The 24,385-nt window shown below is 39.6% G+C and overlaps 1 protein-coding gene across 1 annotated transcript in view; it reads right to left on the bottom strand.

The window, feature by feature from the left end:
* The window catches only part of GLIS1 (GLIS family zinc finger 1), a gene marked incomplete at its 5' end in the record, with an annotated part of 251,501 nt that overhangs the window by 129,032 nt on the left and 98,084 nt on the right, over positions 1-24,385 (bottom strand). The window contains 2 exons of the mRNA XM_081323197.1: positions 4,687-5,776; positions 18,445-18,640. Coding sequence (XP_081179323.1) covers positions 4,687-5,776; positions 18,445-18,640 — 1,286 coding nt within the window. The remainder of the gene's footprint in view (positions 1-4,686; positions 5,777-18,444; positions 18,641-24,385) is intronic.

A 24,385-nucleotide genomic window follows, 5' to 3' on the forward strand; every position in this document is an offset into this window, starting at 1 on the left:
TATTTTACTGGAAACAAGCCAAATAAAGGCTGGAAACAGGCAAAAATGTCATTAATTACAGTCATCTGACTATAGAATTCTGCAACTGGTCATAAGAGGTGATGGTTGCCAAACACCCCAAATGGTCCATGTGTGCATGTGTGTGCATGCGAGCATGTGCAGCTATTGTAACTAAGTCATAAGTAGCTGTGGAGAGTCTGTCAGAAATTTGAATGGTTACTAAGTAACCAGTTGTAAGTTGAGGGCCACCTGTACAAGTCCCAATTCAAAAAACAGAAATCGGCAAAGAGCCATCAATTCCACTGGATCCAATTACTGGATCGTTTAATGCTCTGCTGGGCTTGTGAACCCACTCTCTGGGGGAAAAAGATTGAGTATAACTGGGAAAATTCTGATGAAGTACAGAAGTCTGGCTTTACAGATGTTACTTGTTGAGTGAACACAACCAGGACTGACAACTTGGTCAATAAGCAAAGAAGACATTAAGTGAGATCAACAACTGTGCTTATGATCAGCTTTCCTTTGCTTTCCACATACGCAAAGATCATAAATGCAAGGATTGATCATAAAGTTCATGGATGTAACTTCTAATGGTTGCTAAATGAGAATATCCTGTATAGGTGAGAGAAACTGAGGTATCTGTGCATCAGAAATTGGGCGCTTGTCTACTCCTGCAAATGTTTTCATGTGGTTATTTGAAATAACTAAACATGTTATTTGCTATCCAAAAATCTCCCTTCTGTACCATATTATTCATCTATTTGATGTTGAAATTGAATTTAGTGAATATTATAAATTGTTACTTAAATAATAATATTATGACTGTTTAAGTATTTCAGTACAATTTATTATTTGGCTTAAAGGATGTAGAATAAAGTCCAGCACACTCACATACACAAACATAAGTCTTTTTAAGTGAAGTAACTTAATTACATTCATAAACAAAAACTTAACCACTTTTGTATTATATCAGGTTGATTAATCATTATTATGCAAGACAATGGTAGGACAAAATGTAAGGTTTGATTTTAACTTGAAAACATTTAAGCGGTCTAATTTTTGTTCTCAGACAATCAAAATTCCTATAGTCTGGGACATCAAATATAAAAAAGCATCAAATTAATCTTCCAAAAGTTCAGGTTTTAAAGACATTGCATCATTATTTTTGTTAGCTATCTTTCTGATTATAATGCAGATGAGCACCAAATTTAATAAAACTAAAATAACACAAGCTATATATGAAGCATAACAGGATATTGCAAAGAGATTAGGTAGTTTCCTTCAGACTACTCACACAGCTCAAAGAATAAAGACAGAATGAACAAAAGCAAAGCATAACATAACATAACCCCACATAAATGAAAGGACACAATGTTGAAAAAAGAATACATTAATTATACATTTTAACTGAAAATTAAAAAAATATAAATTTTGGCAACAAATCCAGGGAACCCAAAAATATCAGTAATGCCTTTATGACAATTTGCATTCCATTTTCCCCACTCTCTTACTGAGAAGGAAACATACTGGCTAAATTTAAACCAGCTGTAATGATGAGTATTACAATTGGACTGAAGGGGAAGCTTACCTCATGAAAATACATTGTGGAAACTGCTGTTGGAAGATAATAAAAGGATTAAGTGCCATTTTAGTGGACCATTTACTTTTCAATCAAAATGTCTCATTTATTTCCTGTTCTCAAGTAGCCTGAATTCCAAAATTCCTTTGTCTATTACAATACATAGTAGCAAAGACTGTCATAAGAAATTAATAATTTTACATAGAAGTGAGCTTTTATGCAAGCAGACAGCAAGCTACTTGTTGCCAGCTTCCCTTGAATCTGTTCAACACATATTTAACCAACAAATGATGTTGATCAGACTGGAAAAATACCCAATTTCAAATAAAGCAATAATGTTGTTATTTTTGTCACTGGAAGCAATTGGGAATGGGAGCATCTTCCAAGAAAAATCATGACAGTATTTAATTTAGCCTTTCTAAAAAAAAGGTCTTATTTTTAAATGAAAATTAACATTTGCAAAATGATTCTTCTTTAAATTTGAGGTACTGGACTTACCCTGAAGCCAACAGATGCACAAAAACACGAATAAACCACAATAATACTTCAGTCTACAAATAAACTCCTTACAAACACTAATTTTTGAAGCAGTTTGCCCACTGCTTTCTTAGCTTAAGAAAATGACTTTTTAAAGTATTTTTTTTTCAAAAAATTAAGCCATATTTAAAGAAAATCCATTTTGATCATCTACAATTGTGGGTTTACTTTGGAAGTTAACTGCAAAAAAAACTTTTTAAGTTATTTTAAATATTTAATTTCATCTTTTCTTTTTTTGAAACAAAATATATTTTAATAGTCTTCCCCATAATTCTTCCACAGTTACAAAAATAAACATGACACTCAGTGTTTATTTTGTAATATTACATAAAACCTCAATTCTGATTGGACAAAAGATCTATTCAAATATACTGAATTGACTACAGTACTGACAATTGTTTGTTTATACTGAAGAGTATACTTGAAGTAGCCTAAAATCGAGACCCATACACTAATGCACTATTTATAAGCATCTACAGCCAAATTTACAATTATAAATTCTTCCAGTATTACACATTACACGAGGTTAACATAATGACATAAAGATAACTGATTAGAATGGTAACATTAAAAAACTGCCACATAATAGGTGCCAAACGTACACTTCGAAAGAACAAATCTACAGCATGTTTTATGGTATTGAGTAAATCTAGAGTTCCATTCCACCTTTTACCACTGTAAAAGCCTGAAACTTTGCTTTTAAATTATACTTTTAAAAGAGAGAGGACTGTTTTCATATATCTTCTAAAAGCAACCTCCAATATGGCTACACACACACACTGTTGAGTAATCCAAGTATTTCCATAGTTTCAAATTTCTAATTTAGGAATACAGCACAATTATCTTATTAAGACACAATGAAACTGGAGATTTGAATATCTCCCCTGTGTAGCTATCTGTGCTGCTTAGTGACAATTTTTGCAATCTTAATGTTTTTCTAAATGCAATAACAACATCTAATCCAGTGGAAAGTTATGTGTACTACTTTATTATGCTTGGATTCTTGTCATCAGTATATAAGCCACATCATTTACCAGTATGACGTCAATGGAAAAATTTAAAGGATGTTATACACATAAAACAGTTTAGGATAGGATGGATAAGAAACAAGCAAAATCCCTGTTGTTCAAAAATATAGCATTTAGTATATTAGGCATCATATTAGTAATAAATTATATAGTAATATTTAGAGTAGAAAAAATATAGAGATAAATACTAACATACAAAGAGCATACTGTGTATAAATACAAAGTACAAGTGTAATGAGGCATTATGAACTATTCCATGAGCAGAAGAAACCACATACAGTACTTTAATTATTTGATTTCACTTTGTAATACAATGATCTGCATAATAAACCAGGAATATGAGAAAATAAGACTGTCAGGAATGTCTTCTCATCACAATTAAGACATTATTCCTAACCCTAAGACTTTGCTTCTTAGAAACAGCATTTGGGAAAAATAAGTCAAACAACACTACCATATACCCCTTCAATATAAAGTACATCTTAGTTTGAAAACAATAACTCTCACTCCAAAATCTGACAAGTATTGTACTTAAGGGGAGTTTGTTTTTCCAAAACATACTCAACCACAAGCCTGTGAATAAACACCAATTCTTCAAAGTGATCCTTTTTGATGACATTTGGTGCAGTTATTCCTTTGTAAGCAATACAGTTTGGGTTGTTCTATATTTCACAATTGAGTTTGGAAGCCTGGTCCAATTTTGCTTTGTGGTTACCTACTCTATTAAGAGTTTCATATTATGGCCACTGAACTGCAAATCATTAGTTTTTATTTTAATTTCCCACATAACTAATAATTCAACCAGAGACAATGTTTCTCTCAACGTGTTGGCATTATGGTGTAGCTTAGATCTGCCTGATCAGAGAAGAACAGCTATAATAGCTCTCTTCTGAAAACTGTTTTTTATATATATTAAATGAAAGCCATCCTGAAAGTCATATTAGATGCTCAATTTTAGTCATTAATAATAATTACTAGGATTCTCTTTCTTTTCTGCCATCTATCATTTCAAAAGCTTCTGCTCAGCTGGGATACTGTTCAAAAGCAAACTGGGGCAAAAAAAAGCATTAAAATGTGCTCCATGTTTCTTGATTTAAAATATCACCCAAGGCACATTGACTCTCCGCTATGTTTAACTGTTCCAAACTGCTTTGAACATTCTGTTAATTTTTCAGTGGCCTTTTCAAATATAAAACATTTGTATTTAAAAGCTAACCTCGTTGCAGTGGGCAAAAAAAAAAAATACAACATGCCAATATTTATAAACAATATTTATATTATTTCCTCTCAAAAAAACAAAACAAAAACAAAACGAAGCATTAACAACTCAACTATAGAGTAATAGCATAATTCTGAGAAAAGAATATTGGGTAATAAAAGAGCAGCTGTTTTTAACAGGTAAGGTACTGCTTCATAATATCACTATACAAAGTTACATGAAAAACCCTGTAATTCTATTGGAAGAATATTTTAGAAGACAGAAAAGGGTGGGAGGGGGCATCCCAGAGCATTTCCAGTCAAATAAATACATTCTAGACTTACCATACACTTGTTTGGTTTTTCTCCCGAATGAACTCTCATATGGATTAGCAACTTGTAACGAGCATTGAAAGGTTTATACCGGCGAACACAGCCTGCCCAGAAGCAAGTGAAGTCCTCTCCTTTCCTTTGATCAATATGAGTCTTTTCTATGTGCCGAACCAATTCATCTTGCTGATCATAGGCAGCACTACAATCAATCCATCGACAGATCTGCTTGCCGCCGCTGGCCTCCTGCTCATCACCTTCGCTCATCTGAAGAGACTTTGGAGACATAGAGGCCTGTAAATGTGTTAGTGCCCCTTGAACGTGGCTTGGCTGCTCGTGTAAATGATAAGGTGGTGGCAGCTCTTGGTGATGCTGAAAAAGACTGGAGGCAGAAGTATATTCATCAAGTGGTTCCTGCTTTAAGAAATTCAACTTCTGTTTGCTGTGTAAAATATCTGGCTGAGGAGCGGAAGCCGTATTCATTATAAGGCAGAAGCTTGCATTCTCTCCTGTATGCTGCATTGGGGAATAGTCACAGTCCCCCCGGATAGATTCAGCGGAAACAGGGACGAGGCATACCGAAGGGGAAGGAATATGGCAGTGGTTCCCAGACTGCGAGCAGGACTGGGGGCGAGAGGGTTTCTGAGCACTGTGGAGAGTGATCTCTCTAGGGGAAGAGGAAACACCAGCTGAATTAGTCCACACTCCATTCACACAGGTAACCAGCGAGGTCTGTGAGGTGCGGATGATAGTTGTAATATCAATCCCATCGGCAGAAGATGGCAGCACAGAGATGCACCTCTTCTTCACGTTGCTTGCCTGTGGTCGACTTGAATGGTGAGGGCTGTTGAGTGACAAGGAGCCTAGGGAGGGGCTATGTTCATTATTAAACAATTGCGATGAAAGTGAATTGGTAAGGCTATTGTGGTCAAGATGAAGGCCGCCTGAGCCTTTCAGTTCCATTCCGTCAGTAATTCCTCTGTGTGCAGAAACCTCAGATAGGCCCTTATAATCACCCAAGCACTCCTGTTTTATATGCTGAGTAGTGTGACTTCTATTCATGCACGGAGGGGTAGCATCTGCCGAGTCTTGAAACGGGAGAGGCCTGCAACACAGTTTCATGGATCGTCACTAGGATGCTGAGAATTTAGCATTTTCATGCAAGGTGCAACATCAATTAAGCTTCTAAGAAAGGGCTGGTCTAAATTCTTGTGTATTGCAATATCTGCATTTGAACATTTTTCAATGCTTCCTCATTGGCAATAAAAAAGAGTGCTAGCTCTTGGAAGGTATGAGCAAACTGCACTCACACTAATTAAAGTACAACTACAACAGTTTGCAAAATGCATATATTTAACACAAGCTATGGATTCAACGGATAATTTAGGCAAAACACAAATTATTTCCAGATCTCTCCAATAGGACAATTTATTTCAGTTCAAGCAGAAATATCAATAATGTGACATTTATTTTGGGAGTCTGGTATCACCTTATATGATTAACCAATTTTATTAGCCATTTAATAAAGCTGTAAAATTATTGCTGCTCACATCATCAGATTATACAGTGGCTAAACTGGTATAAGATTCAAAGTGAAATGGGGGAAAGAAGACAAAACAGGTTATGCAGATGCAGGTTGCATATGGAGCAAATTAAAAGAATCTTATCAATAATTGTAATATATTAAAAACCATTGTGCTTATTGAGACCTTCTGAAATTGTCTCTATTTACTATTATAAAAGAGCATTTATTTATTTTCTCTACTCAGTGACTTATAGCCAATTTCATGGAATACTAGCATTAAGATAATTTATTTAATAAGCTTTAAAATACCATTTTAAAGTAGATGGCAGAATTCTTAACTACGTGTTTTGATTTGAAGATATATAAAGGTAAAGTTAAAGGTTCCCCTGCACATGCATGCTAGTTGTTTCCAACTCTAGGGGCCGGTGCTCATCTCTGTTTCAAAGCTGAAGAGCCAGCGCTTGTCCGAGGACGTCTCCGTGGTCATGTGGCCAGCATGACTAGACGCCAAAGGCGCACGGAATGCTGTTACCTTCCCACCATAGTGGTCCCTATTTTTCTACTTGCATTTTTATGTGCTTTCGAACTGCTAGGTTGGCAGAAGCTGGGACGAGTAACAGGCGCTCACTCTGTTACGCGGCACTTGGGATTCGACCCGCCAAACTGCCGACCATCTGATCGACCTCAGCGTCCTAACCCACTGAGCCACCGCGTCCCTACTTTGAAGATATATCCATGACTAAATTCATTGTCATTCTCTCTCTCTCTCTCTCTCTCTCTCTCTCACACACACACACACACACACACACACACACACACAAACATACACCATATAATTTCATATGTAAAGTTATATAATAGATATAAAGAAGTTTGAGACAGTTTCCAACGTGACCACTCTAATAAATCCCACAAATTCAAAATATCCTCTTAAAAATATTTAGAATATTTATAATTCACTAGTTTCTTTTGAAAATATCTTAATATTTTATTATTACATAACTTACATGAACATCTCCTTTTAATTTAACACTCTAATCTCTGAATAGATGTTCCATGTATTCTTTATATAGAGCTCTAAAATATTAATTTCAGGATTCCTTGGTTCAAATTTATCTCAAATCATGTCACTGCTTTTACTTTTAATTCCACATCCTGTGGAATTTCTTTCTTAAATTTATTTACCAACTTCCAAAACAATTTATATATATATTGATATTGTTCTGCATTTGAACTATTTTTAAATAAAGTTTAGTCATCCCTTGATCTCCATGATTACATTCTCTGCATCTCTTTTTCTCTATGCTATTTTTACACAATAATATGCAGCAATTATTCTCTTATATGCATTTTTTATCTCATCCACAGTCTCTTTCACTTCATTATTCTACCAAGCCTCCTTTTCATACTTCCGGTTAGTGTAATTCCATACTCAGTTTCACTCAGTGAAACTCATCCCGCAAATAATAGTGCTATGCAAACCCTTCAAGAAAATTTTTAGAATCCACAGGAGTGTGGATACGCCACCTCTTCTTAAATGGCTAAAACATCTACATCTTTTCTGAGGCTTGACTGCTGCTCCTGGGGTGTGGATAAACATCTACTGTATTTTGCATATATTTTCTACAGCAGAGCAAATGGCATATGTTTCAGGAGATAGCTAGGAGCATTTTTAAAAGGAAAAAAGATATACTGCATTAATAATAAAAATTTTAAAAAATGTTCTGAAAACCTCATTCAAAGGATTTACATAGCCATAATAAACGATACGGCAATAGGTCCTTCTAACCTCTTTTTTCCAGCCAATAAAAAGCATCCATAAAAGTACTTTTTCCAGGAGAATATTAGGATAAGCTACTAGTTTCATAATAACTCTTCAGATATGAGTTCAATGCAGCCAAAACTGGGTAGACTCACTCACAAATCTACCCATTCTGGTCCTAGACATTGCTCAAATAAGTAAGAAACTGCCAAAGTCTTAGATGAAAACACATCAGACAGCCCTAAATTTTAACTGACAGGCAACTGGCTAAAGTTGTTAATTTACTACTGTGAGGTAGCCTCTGCAAAAGGACATGGTTCTAACAGCAGAAAGAAGATGAATCCTCCATTCTTACAGATTAATGGTTTCAACTGTTTGGGGCATGGGATTTGCTACCACATCATAGTATAAAAAGCATGGTGCCTTTGAAAAAAATTGTAATAACATCAAGTTGTGCAACGTTACATCTGGGTAATAAAAATGAAAGGCATATGTACAGAATAATCATAGGCCCTGGCATAGCAACATTACATGTGAAAAGGATCTGGGTGTCCTTTTCAACCACAAGTTAAATATGAACCAGCAGTATGATGCAGCTGCTAGAAAAGCAAATGCTACTGCAGAAGCACACAGTTCAGGTTATGAGATGTCATTGTGAATCTATTCTGCCATAGTCAGATCCCATCTGGAATGCTGTATCCAGTCCTAGGTATCACAGCTGAAAAACAAGAGACAAATTGGAACAAATCCAGATAGTCAACTATCTAGAAATCTAGTCCCATGATAAATCTGGATATCTTTAGTCTATGAAAGAGAAGACAAGAGTGAAGATATGATAGTGGCCTTCAAACATCTTAAGAGCTGTCACAACAGAAGAAGAAGTGGATTTCTATCGCCCTGATATCAAATTCAGAGCCAATGTCAAAACTGCAAAGAACAGGTTCATGCTAGACATCAAGAAAGATGTCTTATGAGGAAATGTCATTTGGTGGAACAGGCTATTAAATAAAGTGGTGCGTTTTCTTTTGTTCGAGGTCCTCAAATGGTACCTACATAGTCATCTCTTATAGATGCTCTAGTGCAGAGGAGGCAAACAATGGCCCTTTTATGACTTGTGGACTTAAACTCCCAGAATTCCTGAGCCAGCCATGCTGTCTCAGGAATTCTCAGAATTGAAGCACGCAAGTCATAATGGGGCCATGGTTCCCCACCTCTGCTCTAGTGGCTCCTACATTAAGTAAAATGTAGATAGATTTAGATCAGTGTTTTTCAAACTCCATGACATTAAGATGTGTAGACTTCAACTCCCACTGGTTGGAGAATTATGGGAGTTGAGGTCCACACATTTTAACTTGCCAATTTTGAAAAACATTGGTTTGGATAATTCCTAAAGACCCCTTCTAACCCTATGATTATATGATACAAACCCAGAGACCTTTTGTGAGAGATTATGGGGAGGCAGGGAAAAGAAATAAACAAATAAGTGTTAAAGGTGAGCCTACTGATGATTTATCTCATAAACAGCAACTCAGTCAGGGTGGCAAAAACCTCAGAAAGAAGACTTTCAAGTCATTCAAAGAGACTCTACCTGAATGATTGCATGAGGATGGAAAATTCCAAGATTCCAAGTTTCCAAGATTCTGTATGATCCCCACCTCTCCAGACTAGTATCAAAGATATCTTACTGAAATGTGTATAATTCTTGCTTCCTTGATCTTGCCCAGCTTTAGTACTAGTGAACCTTACCTAGAAGTCTTATAATTTCAGCTAGAGCAACAATAAAGATCTTCAAACTGTTTGACTTGAGAAGATAAATTTCCTAGATCAATCAAAACTTCTGAACATATTTGGCAACATGCTGATAATCCTTGATTTACAACCACAATTGAGCCCAAAATGTCCATTGCTACGTTAAATGAATTTTGCCCCATTTTACAACCTTTCTTGCCACCTGTTAAGTTGCAGTTGTTAACTTAGTAGCTGTTTTTAATTGTACCTGACTTCCACATTGACTTTGCTTCTCAGAAAGTTGCAAACAGTGATCACATTTATTTATTTATTTAGATTTATATACCGCCCTTTCCCGAAGGACTCAGGGCAGTATACAGGGCATTTAAAAGAAAGTCAATACAAACGTTAAAACAAATTTAAAAAGATTAAATAAAACCCTGAGAAAAATAAAAAACCCAGTTAAAATTAAAATTAAAAAATTCTCAGCCTGGGCCAGAGAGCTCGAAGAGCCAGGTCTTCAGGTCCCGGCGGAATGAACGGAGGTTGGGGGCAATACTAAGCTCTGCAGGCAGCTGGTTCCACAGGGCAGGCGCACCCACTGAGAAGGCCCTACCCCTGGTCCCTGTAGCTCAGAGGTCCTCAACCTTTTGTGCACCAGGGACTGATGCCATAGAGAAAGGTTTTCCATGGACCAAAAGGGGTGTGGTTTTGAATACTGCATGCATCCTGAGGATGGAGCTTTGTTTGTTTATGCGGCCCGCTTGGTGGGATGCTGTGGACCAATGCCGGTCCACGGACCAGGGGTTGGGGACCCCTGCTGTAGCTCACTCAGTTTTAGATAGATATAGGCTAAGGAAAACAGCTTAAAGGTTGTTTTTAACATAAGGCAATGTGGAAGATGATGGAAAATGTCAACATATCTTCCTCTCCTTCATCTATTCTAGATGAAATTTACTATGGTTGTGCAGTGCTTATGATTCCAAGGCAAAAAGATGATTTGAAGTCTCCCAGAGGCATCAGTCTGCACCTCCTTAAAGCAGCCAGGATCATGCAGTTGCCCTCTGAGTCTATTTTTGCCTTTGAATCCAAAGCACTGTGCAGCCCTAAAGTTTACTATTTAAGAGTCATTTGGCAAAAACAAATTGAAAGCCCTGGATCAGCTACTATCAGATGAGGTTTCAAGGTATTTTACACAATTGAAGTCCACTTAACATTTTTCTTCAACTGACTTAAATTTGTTGCAGATTTGGTTTCATCTTAGCATGCAGCGTAAGAATATTTTCAAACACATATGCAGTGTTGAATTTCATAGGGTAGGAAGTGTCAGGCAGGCTGACAGAAATAATGGGACAAACTGACAGATGGAAGCAACAAGTACAATGTAAAAATGATGAATGCATTTGTCTTATTCCTTATAATTGGGAAAATGCTCCATTTGCTAGGAATTGTAGGGAGATAGGACACAAAAACTGTGCTTACAATATTACTGAAAAGCATTGACAGTGTTATATAATCCTAGTAATATATTGCTGCAGGGAGATAACCTAGACTAGTATTTTTATATGCTTAAGATTTTGATTAAACAATCATCAATGGAAAGTCTAAACAGAACAAATTATATTAAACAGGCATTAAACACAAGGATATTAGCGTGTTCCATGGATCGATATTAGAAAAAAAGGTAGTAGTTTCAGCACTAGACAGTGTTTATTAGATGTTTTGCCAAGCCACAACCATATTACCAGCATTATCTAGCAATGCTGGGTTCAGTCATGTTTCCGGTAGCATTCTAAAATTCTAAACACAATGGATGAAATTAGGCTGATACTATCAATTACAAGCATAGATCACAAGTCACATCCAGCCATCAGTTACTTCTTGAATTTCACTTTTTAAAGTCTGGTTTGTCAACTAATCACACTGCAAACATTATACAGCTAGTCCTCAACTTACAACAGTTCATTTAGTGACTGTTCCAAGTTACAACAGCACTGAACAAAGTGACTTATGACCGTTTTTCACACTTACGACGGTTGCAGGATCCCCTTGGTCACATGATCAAAATTCAGAAGCTTGGTAACTGATTCATATTTGTGACAGTCGCAGTGTCCCATGGTCATATGATCACCTTTTACGATCTTCTGACAAGCAAAGTCAACGGGGAAGTCAGATTCACTTAAAAGCTATGTTATCAACTTAACAACTGCAATGATTCACTTAACAACTGTGGCAAGAAAGGTGGTAAAATGAGGCAAAACTAACTTAACAAATGTTTCACTTAGCAACATAAATTTTGGGCTCAACTGTGGTCGTAACTACTGTAAACCTGTAGTCTGAATTAAACTTGAAGAAATGGTGACATGCTCTTCTTTTAATATAACTATGGTCTATAATGACAAATTTCTGTTGACCAGAAGCCCAATTAATTTGCAGAAACCAAAGCAGTCTCTTTCAGCTTGCAATGGGGGCATTCTTGAGAAACCTACCATAACAACCTGGGCTTCCTTATCCAACAGTCACTTGCTTTGAAGGATTTGAATACTGTGATAAGTAAGGAAACTATTATTAAGTGTACAACTTGTTTGCACTATGAAAGACAAGGCATAACCACTTCGACTGCTAAAGCAAGCGCGCGCGCGCGCAAGAGAGAGAGAAAGAGAGAGGAAGAGGGAGAGGGATATAAATTTATATGGAACCTGTGATGCCAAAAGCAGGCAAACTAATGATGAGATCAGCAAACTGATATATATTCACCATTCAATTACTGAGAAAATGGCAAAACTACAGAACCTAGGGCAGGTTTCAGGAATAAAAGGAATTATTTCAGTCACCTGCTGCTTTATATCACAATAGCATCTCTTTCATGTTCTGTGGCATATAATCCTGTGTTGTTCTGGGAATCTTCTCTGAAACAGAGTTGTAAGGAGTTCATGTTTCATAAGGGAATACTATGATCTCCTGAATACAGACATCTGTCATTTCCTCATTATGGATTTTTGAAAAAGCTCCTGAAAAGATCTAAGCCGTGTCTTCTCTTCCTCCTTTTGTTTGCTCCAACCCCAATTATCTTTGCATCATAATTGTCGTCAATGACAGAATAAAACCAGCTTGTTAATAGTAAGCACCATGTGGATTCCTAACAAGGTCAAGATGGTTAACATACATAATAAAATTAAAAACAGCAAAGCTTCCATGACTGAATTGAAATCATTGCTGTCTCATGCTGGGACTGTAAAAACTGGGATTAGACAGCATTCCAAATAAAAGCTGAAATTTTGAAGGGCTTTTGTCCGCTACTGTTCAAATTTTCAAAGAAGCAAAATATTTCAAGGTTTGGTTAAAAAAAAGGGTTGGTGTTTATCAATCACTCTCAGCAAAAGAAGGTTATCTGTCAGTGGACAGACAGGAGGCCATTTACCTCACAGTCTTCAGCATGGCCACAAAAACTGATCTAAAGAGAGGAGGGAATCCTCCAAATTAGATTTGGAGGCCACGAGCTATAGAATATGAAGGCCATATCTTATTTATAAGTGTTTCCTCAAACATGATAAATACTGGAAGTATATTTTTTTTATTTGTAGCAAATTTCTTCTTCAGTAGAAATTAACTATCTACTGAGGAAGCAACTTAACTGAAAACTTGATAAAATGTTATTTTACAACACTAGATTTAAAAGGGATGTTTCAATTTCTTAAACAAAATAGACTTGGAAATAAATCTGCCACTGATATAATCAGATTAAAATGATCAAATTAGTTAGTCAATATTCACAAAAATGTTGGTTTATAGTTCTTTGTTTTTTATCAATAAAATGCTCCTTCTGTAGATGTGTGTGACCACCTTGCAGATTTTGACCCCCTGCTCCACAATTACTACTTTATATATAGAATCGACCCCTTCATGGATTACTGCCTTGTCGTGGCGAAGGGGCTTGCGTAATTCAATGAAGCTATGAGCTATGCCGTGCAGGGCCACCCAAGACGGACAGGTCATAGCAGAGAGTTCTGACAAAACATGATCCACTGGAGAAGGAAATGGCAACCCACTCCAGTATCTTTGCCATGAAAACCCTATGGACAGTACCAAAAGGCAAAACGATATGATGCTGGAAGATGAGCCCCTCAGGTCGGAAGGTGTCCAATATGCTACTGGGGAAGAGCAGAGGGCTAGTACTAGTAGCGCCAGAAAGAATGAAGCGACTGGGCCAAAGCCGAAAGGACGCTCAGCTGTGGATGTGTCTGGTGGTGAAAGGAAAGTCCGATGCTGTAAAGATTTTTTCTCCATAGGAACCTGGAATGTAAGATCTATGAATCAAGGAAAGCTGGACGTGGTCAAACAAGAGATGACAAGACTGAACATTGACATCTTAGGTATCAGCGAACTAAAATGGACAGGAATGGGTGAATTTAATTCAGATGACCATCAGGTATACTACTGCGGGCAAGAATCCCTCAGAAGAAATGGAGTAGCCTTCATAGTCAATAAAAGAGTAGGAAAAGCAATACTGGGATACAACCCTCAAAATGACAGAATGATCTCATTTCGAATCCAAGGCAAACCATTCAATATCACAGTAGTCCAAGTCTATGCCCCAACCACCAGTGCTGAAGAGGATGAAATTGACCAGTTCTATGAAGCCCTACAGCACCTTATAGAACTAACACCAAAAATGATGTTCTTATCATCATGGGGGATTGGAATGCTAAAGTAGGAAGCCAAAAGATAACTGGAATAACAGGCAAGTTTGGCCTTGGAGTACAAAATGAAGCAGGGCACAGGCTGATAGAATTTTGTCAAGAGAATACGATGGTCATAGCAAACACTCTTTTCCAACAACCCAAGAGACGGCTCTACACATGGACATCACCAGATGGTCAACACAGAAATCAGATTGACTATATGCTCTGCAGCCAAAGATGGAGAAGCTCTATACAGTCAGTAAAAACGAGACCAGGAGCTGACTGTGGCTCAGACCATGAGCTTCTCCTTGCAAAGTTTAGGCTTAAACTGAAGAAAGTAGGGAAAAGCACTAGGCCACTCAGGTATGAATTAAATCATATCCCTGTTGAATATACAGTAGAGGTGACAAATAGATTTAAGGAATTAGATCTGATAGACAGAGTGCCTGAAGAACTATGGACAGAGGTTCGCGACATTGTACAACAGGTAGCAACCAAAACCATCCCAAAGAAAAGGAAATGCAAGAAAGCAAAATGGCTGTCTGAGGAAGCTTTGCAAATAGCTGAGGAAAGGAGGGAAGCGAAAGGCAAGGGAGAAAAAGAAATTGAATGCAGAATTCCAGAGAATAGCTAGAAGAGATAAGAATGCCTTCTTAAATGAACAGTGCAAAGAAATAGAAGAAAACAATAGAATAGGGAGGACCAGAGATCTTTTCAAGAAAATTGGAGAAATGAAGGTAACGTTTAATGCAAAAATGGGCATGATAAAGGACCAAAATGGCAGGGACCTAACAGAGGCAGAAGAGATTAAGAAGAGGTGGCAAAATTACACAGAAGAACTATACAAGAATGAGCTTAACGTCCCTGATAATCACAATGAGGTGGTCACTGGCCAGACATCCTAGAATGTGAAGTGAAGTGGCCCTTAGAAAGGTTGAGCAACAACAAAGCTAGTGGAGGTGACAGTATTCCAGCTGAGCTATTCAAAATCTTAAAAGATGATGCAGTAAAAGTGCTACACTCAATTTGCCAGCAAATTTGGAAAACTCAACAGTGGCCACAGGATTGGAAAATATCAGTTTACATTCCAATTCCAAAGAAAGGCAGTGCCAAAGAATGTTCAAACTATCGCACCATTGCACTCATTTCTCATGCTAGTAAAGTCATGCTTAAAATCCTACAAGCTAGACTTCAGCAGTATGTGGATCGAGAACTACCAGAAGTACAGGCAGGATTTCGAAGAGGCAGAGGAACTAGAGATCAAATTGCCAACATACGCTGGATCATGGAGAAAGCTAGGGAGTTCCAGAAAAACATCTACTTCTGCTTCATTGACTATGCTAAAGCCTTTGATTGTGTGGATCATAACAAACTGTGGCAAGTCCTTAAAGAGATGGGTGTACCAGACCATCTTATTTGTCTCTTGAGAAACCTATACGCGGACCAAGAAGCAACAGTGAGAACTGGACACGGAACCACTGATTGGTTCAAAATTGGGAAAGGAGTCCGGCAAGGCTGTATACTGTCGCCCTGCCTATTTAACTTATATGCAGAGCACATCATGAGAAAGGCAGGGCTAGATGAATCAAAAGTTGGAATTAAGATTGCCGGAAGAAATATCAACAACCTAAGATACGCAGATGATACCACTCTAATGGCAGAAAGTGAAGAAGAACTAAAGAGCCTCTTGTTGCAGGTGAAGAAGGAGAGTGCAAAACTTGGGTTGAAACTTAACATTAAGAAAACCAAGATCATGGCATCTGGCCCTCTCAATTCCTGGCAAATAGATGGGGAAGAAATGGAGGTAGTGACAGATTTTATTTTCCTGGGCTCCAAGATCACTGCAGATGGGGACTGTAGCCAAGAAATTAAAAGACGCTTGCTCCTGGGGAGGAAAGCCATGGCAAATCTAGACAGCATTCTAAAAAGCAGAGACATCACCCTGTCAACAAAAGTGCGTATAGTCAAGGCTATGGTCTTCCCAGTTGCAATGTATGGCAGTGAAAGTTGGACCATAAGAAAGGCTGAGCGCCAAAGAATTGAGGCCTTTGAACTGTGGTGCTGGAGAAGACTCCTGCGAGTCCCTTGGACTGCAAGGCGATCAAACCGGTCAGTCCTAGAGGAGATCAATCCTGACTGCTCTTTAGAAGGCCAGATCCTGAAGCTAAAACTCAAGTACTTTGGCCACCTAATGAGAAGGAAGGACTCACTGGAGAAGAGCCTAATGCTGGGAAAGATCGAGGGCAATAGAAGAAGGGGACGACAGAGAATGAGGTGGCTGGATGGAGTCACTGAAGCAGTAGGCGTGAGCTTAAATGGACTCCAGAAGATGGTAGAGGACAGGAAGGCCTGGAGGAATGTTGTCCATAGGGTCGCGATGGGTCGGACACGACTTCGCAGCTAACAACAAAATACAGAATCGAGTAATAGGCAAAATAATTGGGGTTCTCTATACAAAAATAGGATTTTATGGTACAGTAATTTGAAGTGCACTTATTCTGCTGAGTAATTATAAAGAGATAGTTATACTCAAACAACGTAAACAAACCTTGCCAATTCTGATTTCCAAAAGTACATCTGCCATTATCTCCCAAGGAAAGATATTTTTTTAGCTTGGAAATATCTACTTTCTGGTATTTGAAACGAAGCCTCTGATCCATTTTAAACTCAAGTAGATGATTTATTTTAACCTGGATTACAAATGTAATTTCTTTCTCCTTATCCACCAGAGTGCATGGAAAAGTTTGGAGACCAATTTGAATACACAGAAATTGTGGTCTGTTAAAGCAGTACTCAACTCTGGAGAAAAATGCGACAGATATTCTAACTCCCCTCATAAAGTTCAAGAGACCCAACATATATTATACTACATAAAGTTGGCAATGTTGAAAGAGAGAGATTTTTATGTCTGATTAAATTACTATCTTAGACAGTGATTAGCCAATATTAATTTGGCTTTAGGAAACCACACCAATGCTGGAAATTAATTAACTTGAGATACCATGGCATTGTTCAGATACAGGAAGGACCATTGCTAAACCACAGCAGAACTGTTTTCCAGAATTAAAGCCCTAAATTTGTTTATATAAATCAAAAGAAATGGCAATGTACCACAATTTATTTAACCATGGTTCACGGAATATGTCAAAATGACTGCCTTCACAAAACACAATAAGCCAAAACCAAATATGGTTTAGTATGATTCTATAATTCTATGATAATAGAGAAGATTGTCCTAAGAGAACAGATATAGTCCTTTGCCAAATAAAATTTCCTGATGGAGCATCCCTTATCATGGCACCTCTAGTTCAAAATTCCTAATTAAAGTAGGTGGGTTACTACATTAATTAGGAATTTTGAATTAGAAGTGCCATGAGAAGGGATGCTCCATCAGGAATTTTTATTTGACAAAGGACTAAATGTGTTCTCTTCAAAGTGCATGAGATTGTTCTTGAATAACTACTCATTCAGTGACTGTTCAAAGTTACAAGGGTGCTGAACGAGGGGAACCTATGACTACCATATGATTGCAATTTGGGTGCTCAACAACTGGCTCATAATTATGACAGCTGCACCATCCCGCAGTCATCATTTGCAACCTTCACTGTTGGCTTCCAACAGACAATGTCAATGGAGAAGCTAGCAGGAGGTTGCAAACGGTGCTCGTGTGACCATAGGATATTGCAACTGCGTGGAATTCACATAACCACCACAAGTGAGATTGCCACAGCTGCCATCATGTTGGCACAATCACATGAAGTTCTGCTTTACAATCACATTGTTGAACAACAGAGTTGCAGGTCCCACAGTCAAGCAAGGACTGCTTTCCTTTTGGACTATAGCTAGAGGACTAAACAGTTCTCTTTAGGTATTTTCTTTTCGGACTGTAGCTAAATCATCAATGTTCTTCTGTTAAATTATGACACAGGAGGTGCACTTGAGTATAAAGTGTCACTGGAACAAACTGAAAAGCTGGTGAAGGGACGATATGCAAATATGGAACCATATTCAGTGGGGGACGGATACAACATGAAAAATGCTTGTGTGTGTAGGATAAACAAAGCTGAAAACAATACCTGGTATCTGCGCAAGACATGTTCAGCTGACTAACTTGGAGGAGTCTTTCACACGGCAACAGGTGTTCTCGGGCAAGTGAGTTTCCTGAGTGGGAAAGCAGGTTCTGTCTACACACAGGCCCCAAACTATTTGTCATCTCCATGTCCACCACGTTATTCTCAGAGATCAAATTATAATGGCTGTAACCACCATTCACTGTTAAAAGAAGGAGAAGTGAAAGAGAAAAATAAGTATGAACTCTTCACTAAAAGAGCTGAAGTATCTCTCATTCTTCCTCTCCACCATTTTCCACCTGCTTTTGACAACCGGTTTCATGAAATCAGGAGAAAAAACAAAAGATCCAGATTAATCATGATTCAGTTCCAAAAGAACGATCTACCCTGATTGATTATTATTGATTTTCCCAGATAGTATTACAGTTTTAGCAGGATTCTTTCCGAAAGGAATGAGCACCAATGTTTTCTGTTTGTTTTTTTTATTTTGAACCCTGCTTTTTTCCCCCAGACAACTAACAGTAAAAAATAAAACCAGAGACATCTCGTGAAAACAATCCAAATCAAGTATCAATTAATGCAAAATAAAAAGGCCTACTGAAATAGAAAATCTTGATTCCTTTCCTAAATTAGTAAGAAGAAAGATTGAAAGAAATTCCCTATGTCTAAAACTCTCTGTCCTTTGGGCCCAACAAACCAACCTCAGAAAGTGAAAGCATCTTCACTATCTCTATGGTTCTTGCAGAAGATCGAAAGCTCAAATCCAGGAAAGTATTTTAAATAAAGTATTTCATGCGCTCGTGACTTCTCGTATAGACTACTGCAATGCTCTGTACATGGGGCTGCCCTTGAGGACCACTCGGAGGTTCCAGCTGGTGCAGAATGTGGCCGTGCGAGTTGTGTTGGGGGTCTCCCGATACTCCCATGTAACACCTCTACTCCGCGAGCTGCATTGGCTTCCGGTTGCCCTCTGGATGAGATTCAAGGTGCTGGTGATGACCTATAAAGCCCTAAATGGCATGGGTCCGGATTACTTACGGGAGCACCTGCTGCCGGCATCAACTTCCCTTTGTCCAGTGCGCTCCCACAGAGAGGGCCTCCTCAGGGTGCCGTCGGTCAGAGAGTGTCGGCTGGCGGCCCCCAGGGGGAGGGCGTTCTCTGTGGGCGCGCCAGACCTTTGGAATCAATTACCGGTTGAGCTCCGGATGGCTCCTGACCTTCGCTCTTTCCACTGTGACCTGAAAACTCACCTATTTGAACAAGCTGGCCTGGTCTAATGGGTTTGGGGTATTTTAATTTGTAATTTTTAATTAATTATTTATTGTAATGGGCTAGTCTATTTAATCTCATTTTTAACTTTTGTATATTGTACTTTTATTGCATTTTATTCCCCTGTACACCGCCCTGAGTCCCTCGGGAGAAGGGTGGTATAGAAATTAAATTAATAAATAAATAAATAAATAAATTTCACTTGCTGCCCGATGTACTCTGCACAAGATTTAAAGATGACGATAATTTTAGAATCTGACAACTATCTCTCTTTATTAGTAGCTAATATTTATTTGGGGTTTTTTTGTTGTTGTTAATTTACTTCCCGCCAATCTTACTACTCTAGGCGGCTTTCCATAATAAAAAGGAAGAAAAATGAAATCAATGTCAACAGAAGTAAAATAATAGAAAATAAAAATAAAATATTGTCTTCTCACCTACACGTTAGTTTATTAGACTCTAATAATGAAAAAACTGACCAAGAAGACAAATCATATTTTTAAAAAGTATTTCAATATTTATTTATTTAGTTGCATTTGTATACCGCCCTTTCCCTGAGGACTCAGGGCGGTTTACAGGGAATTAAAAATCAAAACATACAAAAGTTAAAACCAGTTAAAAAGCATTAAATTCACCCTGTACACTAAAAACCCCAGTTAAAATTTTCTCCTCAGCCTGGGCCCGAGAGCTCAAAGAGCCAGGTCTTCAGGCCCCGGCGGAATGATCGGAGGTCGGGAGCAGTCCTCAGCTCCACCGGCAGCTGGTTCCAGAGGGCAGGCGCTCCCACTGAGAAGGCCCTATCCCTGGGTGTCACCAGTCGACACTCTCTCACCGGCGGAACCCTGAGCAGACCCTCCCTGTGGGAGCGCACTGGGCGAAGGGCGTTTGATGCCGGCAGCAGGTGTTCCCTCAAATAACCCGGACCCAGGCCATGTAGGGCTTTATAGGTAATAACCAGCACCTTGAATTTCACCCGGAGGGCAACCGGAAGCCAATGCAGCTCGCGGAGTAGAGGTGTTACATGGGAGTATCGGGAAACCCCCATTACAACTCGCGCGGCCGCATTCTGCACCAGTTGAAGCCTCCGAGTGGTCTTCAAGGGCAGCCCCATGTAGAGAGAGTTACAGTAGTCCAAACGGGAGGTCACAAGCGCATGAGTGACTGTGCGTAGGGCGTCTCGGTCCAGATAGGGACGCAACTGGCGCACCAGGCGAACCTGTGCAAAAGCCCCCCTGGTCACGGCTCCTATGTGATCTTCAAAATTGAGCCGTGAATCCAGGAGGACGCCCAAGTTGCGAGCCCTATCAACGGGGGGTAACACCTCACCCCCCATCGTTAGAGGTGGAATAACTTGGTTAACCCGAGACGCCGATATGCACAGCCACTCAGTCTTGGCGGGATTGAGACGAAGCCTGTTTCTCCCCATCCAGACCTGAACCGCCTCCAGGCACCGGGACATCACAGAGAGGGCATCACTGGGTTGGTTCGGGGTGGAAAGAAAAAGTTGGGTATCATCAGCGTACTGATGATACCCCACCCCAAAACCACGAATGATCTCGCCCAGCGGCTTCATATAGATGTTGAACAGGAGAGGCGAGAGAACCGACCCCTGAGGGACTCCACAAATGAGAGACCTCGGGGCGGATCTCTGCCCTCCTGTCAACACCGACTGCGAGCGGCCCTGGAGGTAGGAGGAGAACCACCGTAGAACGGTGCCTCCCACTCCCAACCCCCTGAGACGCCGCAGCAGGATACCATGGTCGATGGTATCGAAAGCCGCTGAGAGATCTAATAGGACCAGGACAGAGGAGCAACCCCTGTCCCTAGCCCTCCAGAGATCATTCACCAGCGCGACCAATGCCGTCTCCGTGCTGTGTCCGGGCCTGAAGCCCGATTGGTACGGGTCCAGATAATCAGTTTCCTCCAGGAACAGAGGGAGCTGATGCGCCACCACACTCTCAACAACCTTCGCCAGAAAGCGAAGGTTGGAGACTGGACGATAGTTGTTTAAAACAGCCGGGTCCAAAGCAGGCTTCTTGAGGAGGGGTCTCACCACCGCCTCCTTCAAGGCGGCAGGGAAGACACCCTCCTTCAAAGAAGCAGTTATTACTGCATGGAACCAGCCTCGTGTTCCCTCCCGAGCCGCATAAGCTAGCCAGGAGGGGCACGGATCCAACAAACAGGTGGTGGTGCTCAGCCTCCCCATGATCCTGTCCACATCATCAGGGGAAACAGGGTCGAACTCAGTCCAGATAACATGCTCAAGACCGCCTGATTCCTCCACATCAGACTCTGCCCAGTCAGAGTCCAAGCCGGTCCGGATCCGAGCGATTTTGTCCGTCAGATGATGACTGAACTCCTCGGCTCGTCCCTGCAAGGGATCCTCCCTCACCTCCTGGTTAAGGAGGGAGCGAGTCACCCTAAACAGGGCGGCCGGGCGATTATCTGCGGACGCAACAAGGGCGGCAAAGTAGTTAGACTTCGCCGTCCTTATCGCCGCAAGATAAGACCTTATAAAGGTTCTTAACTGCAATCGGTCGGATATATTTAGTTTATACCAATATTAATTAGAAGAAAACTAATTAAGAAAAAAAGAAAGTCAACTTAAAATACTTTCTGACTTAAACAAGAATTTTATTTGTTTCCAGGTTAATAATAATAAGTTTCTTAATCACAGCTACAAATGACATGGCGAATTGTATAGCTTTGGAGCTAAGTTCTTTTTTTTTAAAGTTTCAAGAGAGCAGCTTTTAAATTATATACTAACTAAAGCGTACTAACACATAAATTAATATTTATTATAGGCATAGACTAGCACAATAACAGACAGAAAGGAATTCTATTCAATATCTGATTCTGTTTGAAGAAAATCATAGTAATTTCCAATTTTATATTAATGTTAGATTTTATACATTAGCAAAATCAAATAGTTTTTTTCAATATCCATCTATATAGAATTTATGTTTGTATGTTGTAGACTAATTCTATTCTATTGGAGTAACCAGAGTAATTTACTTTTTTTTGCTTAAATAACTTCAAATAAAAACTAACACAAACTAATAATTAAAATAAAAGAAAGAATAAAGAATGAAAAGTAAAGCCAAAAGTGCAGAAACAAAAAGAAATACAAGGAAATAATAATAATAATAATAATAATAATAATAATAATAATAATAATAATAATAATAATAATTATTATTATTATTATTATTATTATTATTATTATTATTATTATTATTATTATTATTATTATTATTATTATTATTATTATTATTTAATTTCTATACTGCCCTTCTCCCGAAGGACTCAGGGCGGTGTACAGGGCAATAAGTACAATAAAAATACAATGTACAAAAGTTAAAAAAGAATTAAATAATGTAGCCCAATTACAGTAAAAATTAATAAAATTAATATTAAAATACGCCAAACCCATCAGACCAGGCCAGCTTGTTCAAATAAACAAGTTTTTAGGTCACGGCGGAAGGAGCGAAGGTCAGGAGCCATCCGGAGCTCAACCGGTAAACGGTTCCAAAGGTCTGGCGTGCCCACAGAGAACGCCCTCCCCCTGGGGGTCACCAGTCGACACTCTTTGACCGACGGCACCCTGAGGAGGCCCTCTCTGTGGGAGCGCACTGGACGAAGGGAAGTTGATGCCGGCAGCAGGTGCTCCCATAAGTAATCCGGACCCATGCCATTTAGGGCTTTATAGGTCATTACCAGCACCTTGAATCTCACCCGGAGGGCAACCGGAAGCCAATGCAGCTCGCGGAGTAGAGGTGTTACATGGGAGTATCAGGAAACGCCCACCACCACTCGCGCAGCCGCATTCTGCACCAGCTGAAGCCTCCGAGTAGTCCTCAAGGGCAGCCCCATGTAGAGAGCATTGCAGTAGTCTAAACGAGAGGTCATGAGCGCATGAGTGACTGTACGCAAGGCATCCCGGTCCAGATAGGGCCGCAACTGGCGCACCAGGCGAACCTGGGCAAAGGCCCCACTAGTCACAGCTCCTATATGATCTTCCAAGGAGAGCTGTGAATCTAGGAGGACACCCAAGTTGCGAGCCCTATCTACGGGGGGTAATACCTCACCCCCCATGATTAGAGGTGGAATAATCTGAATTTCCTGAGATGCCGGCACACACAACCACTCAGTCTTGTCGGGATTGAGCCGAAGCCTGTTCCTCCCCATCCAGACCCGAACCGCCTCCAGGCAACGGGACATCACATCGAGGGCATCACTGGGGTGGTTTGGGGTAGAGATGAAAAGCTGGGTATCATCAGCATATTGATGATACCCAACCCCAAAACCACGAATGATCTCACCCAGTGGCTTCATATAGATGTTGAACAGGAGAGGTGAGAGGACCGACCCCTGAGGAACTCCACAAATGAGAGGCCTCAAGGCCGACCTCTGCTCTCCTGCCAACACCGACTGCGAACGTCCCAGGAGGTAGGAGAACCACCGTAAAACGGTGCCTCCCACTCCCAACCCCCTGAGACGCCGCAGTAAGATACCATGGTTGATGGTATCGAAAGCCGCTGAGAGGTCTAATAGGACTAGGACAGAGGAACAACCCCTGTCCCAAGCCCTCCAGAGATCATTCACCAGTGCGACCAATGCCGTCTCCATGCTGTGCCCGGGCCTGAAGCCCGATTGGTACGGGTCCAGATAATCAGCT

Source organism: Vipera berus (genome assembly GCF_964194415.1).
Source record: "Vipera berus genome assembly, chromosome: 3".
Taxonomy (NCBI): domain Eukaryota; kingdom Metazoa; phylum Chordata; class Lepidosauria; order Squamata; family Viperidae; genus Vipera; species Vipera berus.